Source organism: Rhododendron vialii, chromosome 5a (assembly GCF_030253575.1).
Source record: "Rhododendron vialii isolate Sample 1 chromosome 5a, ASM3025357v1".
Classification (NCBI taxonomy): domain Eukaryota; kingdom Viridiplantae; phylum Streptophyta; class Magnoliopsida; order Ericales; family Ericaceae; genus Rhododendron; species Rhododendron vialii.
Genome location: NC_080561.1, coordinates 18353118 through 18361112, shown reverse-complemented (window position 1 = coordinate 18361112; position 7995 = coordinate 18353118). Strand labels below are relative to the sequence as shown.

At 42.4% G+C, this 7995-nt stretch overlaps 1 protein-coding gene across 1 annotated transcript; it reads right to left on the bottom strand.

Annotated features, from left to right (window-relative positions):
* Nucleotides 1-3143: 3143 nt before the first annotated feature.
* LOC131327653 (uncharacterized) lies at nucleotides 3144-3860 on the bottom strand. The gene has a single exon (XM_058360799.1). The coding sequence runs from the start codon at nucleotides 3858-3860 to the stop codon at nucleotides 3144-3146; it is 717 nt and encodes a 238-aa protein (XP_058216782.1).
* Nucleotides 3861-7995: the final 4135 nt, after the last annotated feature.

Below are 7995 nucleotides of genomic sequence, written 5' to 3'. Positions count from 1 at the left end.
CCTACCGTAATGATATCTGTTTTTGGCATGGTAGTTCTACTTGCTAGCTTGTCTTAAGAAGTTGATTAGGGCACTTTGGTTTGGCACTCTCGCACTTCACGTATACTTGGGCCTTGATCACTTGTGAGTTGTGAATTGACTGTTCTTGATGGCTAGATTAGTGGAGACTTATGCCCTAGTGAGCTTTCGTGCCTTAAGCTTTTTGTTGGAGTGGTGTCGAATAAACTCTTTGTTTGTCATGGAAAGAAACACATTTGTTGTCAATCTCATTATCTTTGGTCGCCAAGTGTTGGACTAGAATGCATAACAATATCTCTTGGTTTTGGTTTGTCACATGGATGTTACACCCCTGGGAGAGGATTATAGGCCGTCTTTGTTATTTGAGCCCGTTCGTTCTTTTGTTTCACATTTATCCCTTGCGAGCCACATTGAGCCTTATACATTTAGCCTTTTCTTGGTTAGCTCCACCTTCCATATTGTGTTTGGAGAAAGGCGAAAATATAAAGGTATAATTTTTGGATAGATTGTGAAATTTTGTACTTGAATTGGTGGTGCCCCTAAAAAAAAGAAAAAGAAAACACAACAACACAAAAGAAAAAAAAGAAGAAGAAAGGGGCACCGGTATGTTTGAAAAGGAGGAATCGTGTTTTATGATTGAAAAATGTTGGAAGGTTAGAAGGAGAGATAAGGTGGAGTTGAAAAGTGGAAAAAAATTGGGCACACATTATTAAATTAGCCCTAAGTTGTTTGCCTATTCTCGGACACGTGATGTTTTACCGTAACCTTGAAATATTTTTCCTTACCCCACATTACAACCGAAATTAAAGTCCTATTTGATCCTTGGGGTGATGGAAAGTGGATTGAAGGATGTGAGAGAGAGTTCCAATGCTTGGTGGTTCGTTCATGAGACCGTGTGTCCATATAAAGCATTCTTTTCGTGTCTTGTGTGCGAAGTACTTTGCTTTCCATTTACATAATTTCAAGCCGCACACTTGAGAGTTACAATATGCACCTTGTTTCGAGTGATTTTCTTTGTGAGTGCATGACACACTTGTGGTTGAGGATTGAAAGTCGAGACTCGGTCCACAGAGAGCGGTTAGTCATGGCACACTTGTGGTTGAGGCCTATATCACACACACGCTAAGCCTAGGTGCAATGGTTTATTTCTTGACTTGATAGTGTTTGGAACTATTTGTGCGTTCTTATATCTTTGAGGAAGTTGCACATTCTTCGCTTGATGGACCAATGAGTTGCATGTCGAGTTTCAAGTTCCATGTAGAAGGGTTCATGGTGTTTTGTGGGTTATCACTGCTGAAAATCCTCACGAGACTTCACTCGTCCTACCGGGGCCACCTGGGGGTTTAAAAGAACTATCCATTTTAATTTATTTTCATTAGTTGTTTGCTAGGGACTAGCAAAGTGTAAGTTGGGGGGTGTGATAAGTGTCGAAATATTGATATTTTGGCCCTCTAAACTACATTCGTTAGTCATTTATTTATCTTACTTTATATTTACTTTGTCTTTTTTTGTGTTTACAGGTTGCTTGAGATCGTTATCTAAGATTTTGGATAAAAACGAGAGTTTAATGAAGTTTGGGGTTAAAGAGCAAAGTGATTCAAAATTGAATGATTTATTCCCAGTTACCTAAGGTCCATGGGCCTCTTATGTAATTAATGGTTGAAAATCTATATAAGGGGGTGGAAACCTACTGACGAAGGAGAAAATCAGGAAAGGCTGGACGGCAGCCTTTGACCTTGTTCGAAGAAACGGCAGGACATCACGGAAAAGAAATTGGGGAACACCATTAAGCCCATGGCCGGCTAATCCCATTCCCTAGGGAGAAGATGAAGCACCGTGCCAAGTAACTTTGTATATGTATAGGTTTAGGTTTTAATATTCAGATCGATTGTTTAACTAGAACTCGTTTCAGTTTTATAGAATGATTTTAATACTTTTAATCTGTTCCGTATTTATATTCGCGGTTTTAAATACGGAGTTAAACAATGGTATTCTTTGATTGTGGTTGGAGTTCTGAGATAGATTATGCTCGTAAGACGGATCGTGCCGTTAGGCGGCCAGATCGGGCTAGTGAGACGGTCCGTGCTATGGGATAGTCTATGCCTTTTAACAACTCAATTATCTTCTTGACGATTATCGAAAGGGATTGCAAGTTCTAACGATAGTCTTTAATGATTCGAATGTTAAACCTAGCCTATGCATATCGTTTTTACGTGGTCGGGGTGGATTTGAAACCCTAGGTCTTTTTCTCATCAGTTTTCAAATCAAATAGTTAGTAGCTTTTTTTTAATTAATTAGTTTTCTGAAGTCAAACTATTCAAATCTTTTTCTCTTCAAATTAATCGGAATAATAGTAATTCAACCTCACTGTCCCTGCGGATCGACACTCGGTCTTGACCACTATTCTACGGAGTAGTAGTTAACTCCAAGGTTTTATAAATATATTTTTGACACGGTACGACGCGGTCAGTTCTAGCCTTTGATCTTTTCGTCACCGCACTTGCCGTCTGTCTATCCCCCTTAAAAGGAAATGAGTCCTTCCTAGGGTATAGGCTGTTACTAACTTCTGATGGTAGTCTATGACCGCTCGACGTGCTGATCGCCAGTCCATCCCCAGGATTGCGTCAAAATCTGCCATATCGATCACTCGAAGGTCGCAGGTCAAGCGCGAGTTAGCTACTTCTAATTCGCACTCTCTACACACTAGACTAACAGCTATACTCCCCCCAAACGGTGATGTTATTTCCATACTCATACTTAGGGGTTCTGTTTCTAGTGCTAGTGCGGTTACGTAGGCAGTAGCGGTAAAAGAATGCGATGCCCCAAAATCAAACTAGGCTTGCACGCAGGCACTATAGAAGCGTACCTTGGATCACCGATGGATCCTACTCATGTTCCTCAGTCTGCAGCGCAAAGATACGCCCTCCAGCACTCTGCTGAGTTCCCATGGGCTGCCTTCCCTTGTTCTGCCCATTCTGCTGCTGTGATGGACTTCCAGGGTTTTGCTTCACAAAATCGACCTGTCCAGGTTGTTGAGCTTTCTGGTTTCTAAAGCTTCCATTCCTTCCTCTTTGAAGTTGGGGGCAGTCGCACTTATAGTGACCCATAGCCTGGCAGTTGAAACACTAAACTGTCGCTATGTCTTGACCGCCTCTCTTTGGTTTCCCACTTTCGAGGATAGCAGTCCTCCAGGGTTGGGTGCTTAGAGATGGGTTAGAGGATTTGGTGGGGTAGGGTCCATGATTGTCGTTGGGTGGTTGGGTTCGGATTGGTCCACCAGTGCCGTCAGTAGCTTTCCTCCATCGGGTTTTGAAGTCCAATTGCTCGCTCTCTAGCCAGAGTGCACACTTCACCACTTCAGCATAGGTGGCGAAGGCTTGAGCTACCACAGCCTTTCGAGCAGTCGTCAGCCCCCACTCGAACCTTCTGGCTTTCTTGTCTTCGGTTGGTATGGAGGTTAGGGCAAAGCGGGACAGTTCTTCGAATTTGGCCATGTACTGGGTGACGGTCAATGTTCTTTGCTTCAGGTTCAAGAATTCTTGTTCCTTGGCTAGGCGAAGGGGTGTGGGAAAATACTTATCGAGAAACAGGGTCTCGAACTCGGTGAACGTCATGGTGGCAATGTCATGGGTCGCCTCTATCAGATCCCACCAATAGCGTGCTTCTCCCTTCAATTGGTATGTAGCCAAGGCCACACGGTCTCCGTCCTGGGTGATTCCTAAGGTTCTAAGGATCATCTTGACCTCATTTAGCCATGTCTCGGCCACGACGGGATTGGTGTCTCCGTGGAAGGTTGGGGGTCGGCGTTTGCAAAACTCGTTCATTGCTTGAGTTCGGGTCATAGGTCTGTCGTCGTGGTTTTGGTTTTGATGATTACCGTTCAAAGCAGCTATGAACGCTTGCATGATTTGGGTTAGGTCGGGGTTAGCGTTTGAGGGTTCTCCGTTTTCGTATCCTAATCCGCTGCGTCAGTTCACCATCTACGAGGGGAAATTGAAAGGGGGTGTTTTAGTCTACTTAAAACAAATTTTCTTTTTGCAAAAGGTGTTTCTTTCAAAAGTCGAAAGTAGTTTATCGAATAGTATGCAACAGTACTCTTAATATAAGCAAATTTTTCATAGATTAGCAGAAAAATACCATCATACGCATAAAGTTCCACTATAATGGCAAGTAGGGACCTATGATAAGATTCTTCCTAATACAAGTTGGAACGATCCTACATACTCCTACAACATGGTCCTACAGGTTGTCGGGCTTTACCCTACGTTGCTGCTACTCCACCCTAGAGTAGGACAACTCCATAAACTCTCTCAACCACTTCATGTAGTTCAAGCTAACAGGTTGGCTAGGTGGTTTATCTATAAGGACAGAGTTTTATTAACACTAAGGAAGGCTTTCTAGGTTCCACAATTGATTCTTGATTTAAGTCATCATCCAATTGTTCGGGAATTCCCAGCTCGGCGGTACTGCCAATTTCCGCGCCTTGCTTCAATCCGAGGATTATTTTGACAGAATTCCACCCAATTTGGGACGGTAAACTTAAACTCAATTCACGTTTGTGCAATGGTTAATCTATCTCATGGTTCTACCCATTCTACCCATGGCCGAGGTTTTGAACCTAAAGCTTTGATACCAAGTTGTAACGCCCCGAATTTTGGGTACATTAAAGAAAACATTTTATTATAAAAACAAAGTGAGTCTGGCTCATTATTACATCATAAACCTTGCAAAAGTACTTTTATTCAAATAAGGGAGGGAACTAGGGTTCCTATCTACTGCTCCGCTTCCTCCTCCATCCTAGCTAATTCTTCGGCTCCAAAGGCTTCCAAGGTGAAGAGCTCGCCCTATTCGTCTATGAGATCTGACACATTATATTGGCGTCGCCACCCATATAATATGCCAGGGTCACCAAAGGTAACACCATGAGCTACAAAAGCTCAGCAGAACAATCCCATACCCGCTAACCCATAACTTACAAACAAAAGTTTATATACAACAGACAATAACAATCACACATCCACATTCATTACTTAGCGTTGGTGTCATGATCTTCTAAGTTTCTCCTACGCGACTCGTCGTAGACCGTGTCATCATTTTCATATACCGTTCAACATTTCCAAAATCATTTTTGAACACACCCAATCTCGGTTCCGCCGTTCCGGATTCCCGAGTATCCTCACAATGGTTCCGCCGCACCGAGTTCCCATTGGCACACAATTGCATTGGCTCCTCTCCGTGGATAACCAAGCCACAATTCAAAACCCTCGGTTCCGCCGCTCCGGGTTTCCAAGTATCCCACAATGGTTCCGCCGCTCCGGGTTCCCATTTGGGTTTTCGAAAATTCATCCCATGGTTCCGCCGCTCCGGGTTCTCGAGTATCTCCACAATGATTTCGCCGCTCCGGGTTCTCATTGGGTTTTTCACAAATCTTTCTTTTACACACGCACACACACAACTCACATTATGCAACCAAAACCGGTCATATTGTAGTTTCAAAATATTTCCTTCCTCGGAATACATTTCCTTTCATTGACCACACCCTAGGTGCCATATTTCTACTTTCTCGATTTTCGTGTCTCGTTTTCATACAAAGACTCCGCGGTAGGACAAAAGCAAGCATGAATCTAACAAGATCATCCAACTCCATAATATACCACAAGTAACACAATCAATTCACATATGCAACTCAAACTCCTTGAAATATGAAAATACGAATACTTCGATTGCTTCATTCGCTCCGATATAAGAGATAACGCCCCAAGTGTAGGGCCTAATACGTCAGTTGAAGCATGATAATCCGGAAATCCAGGATCGTACCCAAGGGAATAATTAATACGGCTTTGCTAGATTTGTAGATACAAGCAAGGGCTTTCGGCTTTTAGACAGCCAACTTGGTTTTACGTGCATAGTGGAAATTAAAAGGGGCTAAATTGAAAAGCTAATAAACTAAGATAAAAGACAGGTTAGGTCTAGGAATTACTAACACTCGCGACTCAAGTTAAAATTGCATTTCTTTCCCAAATACGCAATTCAGGATACACAATTAAGGTTCCCAAATCGGAAAATAGAATGGTTCGATCACCAAGTTAGCTCTAGAATTCATTTAGCAAATGCCTCATGCGTCAGAGCTCCAAGTATCATGTGTGGTAGGTAGGCGATGCTCCTACCTACACATGATCAAGGAGATTAACACCTTAGCGATTTGACAAATAAACCCGAACCCCACATTAATGATCGAAACCAAAGGTTTAAACTTTATGGTGAAAAATGCAATTCTACTTGAGCCATGGGGTGCTAATCACCCCATGACCTAACCTTGGAAAACTACTCACCCATATCTATTTAGATAGGAGCAAGTGAAAATCTACTTAACATAATGATATAACAAGACTTGAAATAAACTAAAGATTAAGATAGATCGGGAGTAAAGCAACAACTTTAATTAAAGCGACAATATCAAAAACTAACAACTAAAGGCAGAAATTAAAATATTCAAAGCTGAAAATGAAGAACACTCAAGAACAATGCAAAGAGATTCAAAATCTATTCTAGATCTAAAAGTTGTACTACTCAATCTATTCTCCTTGTTTGTACAAAAATGATGACATGCATTTTATACTCCGGGACTCCACGCGCAGAATATACTGTGAGATGCTCTGAAGTTTCGCCCCTAAGGCCCTCGGCATCGATGGCAATGGGCTTAAGCTGCGTTGCTAAGGTGGTCGGCATCGATGTAAGCTCATACATCCCATCGATGCCGAGGTAGGTAAGGAACTGGGGTGCTAAGGTGCTCGGCATTGATGTAAAGGATTTTATCCCATCGATGCCGAGGCTGTTATCTCCAGCGATTTGCCTTGCCTTGCCAATTCAGCTCTGCCTTGGCCTTGCACTGGACGTCGGGTCACTTCTGCCTTGGCCTTTGCCTTACCTTGGCAATTCTAGCCGTCGGGTCATCCTTGCCTAGGCTTGTGACATGCCTTAGCCTTTCAAGCTCCTTATTTGGTGGCTTTTCTGCAAAATGAAACCAGCACACTCTACAGGCAAACATCATTAATAATAACTAATTAACAATTAAATTGAACTAAAACTAGACACTAGTGCACCCTACATTACATTCTCGGGTGCCTATCATCGATCCAAATAGTAAAGTTTTAACTTTTCGAAAATCGTTCTTTCTTAGCAATTCAAAACAACAACGTTATACTTGAGTAAGTAAGTAAATAGGAAGTAAGTAAGGATTTCCTTACCGTTCTTCTAGGCGGTAGTAACGGCTTACGGACGGTAATTGGTGGTCGGACGGAGTAACTTCCTACGGTATGCCTTCGGGAGCTTCGAAAGAGAATGGTTTCTCTCGAAACTTCTTCTTGACTAACACTACTCTACTTTATGGATCGAAGGGTGGTCGGGTGGCAGTTTAGTGGCGGCTTTGGATGAGTTTCTTGAAGAACTCAAGAACACTCAAGAACAAATTAGAACACTGGGATTTTCTAGAGAGAGAAGTTGCTAGGTGAAGGTGTGAGTTGAATGAGAAACATGGGGTGCTATTTATAGCCAAAATCTTGGGCTCTCCCTCCCCTCTCATGGCCGGCCCTCTCTCTCTCCAAATCCTCCATGGATTTGCTCCATTAAGTTGTCAAATCACATCACATGTCATGCCATGCCTTGTCCAATCATATCTTAGGTGCAAGGCTATAGAATTAAGTAAGATCTTAGGCTTTTTAGGTGAATCTAGGTAATTACAACCTAGGTCTAGCTTGTAGTCAAATCTTAGGCTAACAAAGGCTAGGATTGTGTCATAATGGCCCATCAATAGGTTGTCATTAAGCAAATAGGCTTAGGGCTATTAAGTAGCTTGGAGTGTACTACACACTAGCACACACCTCACTTTCTCTTTCCTCTCCCAACTGGCCTCCCTCTCTCTCTCTCTCTCATGCTAATATACATACACACACACACACATATATATATATATATATA

Bases quoted from the DNA above. Each gene is read 5' to 3' on its own strand.
- LOC131327653 (XM_058360799.1), bottom strand. From the start codon at position 3,860: ATGACCCGAACTCAAGCAATGAACGAGTTTTGCAAACGCCGACCCCCA.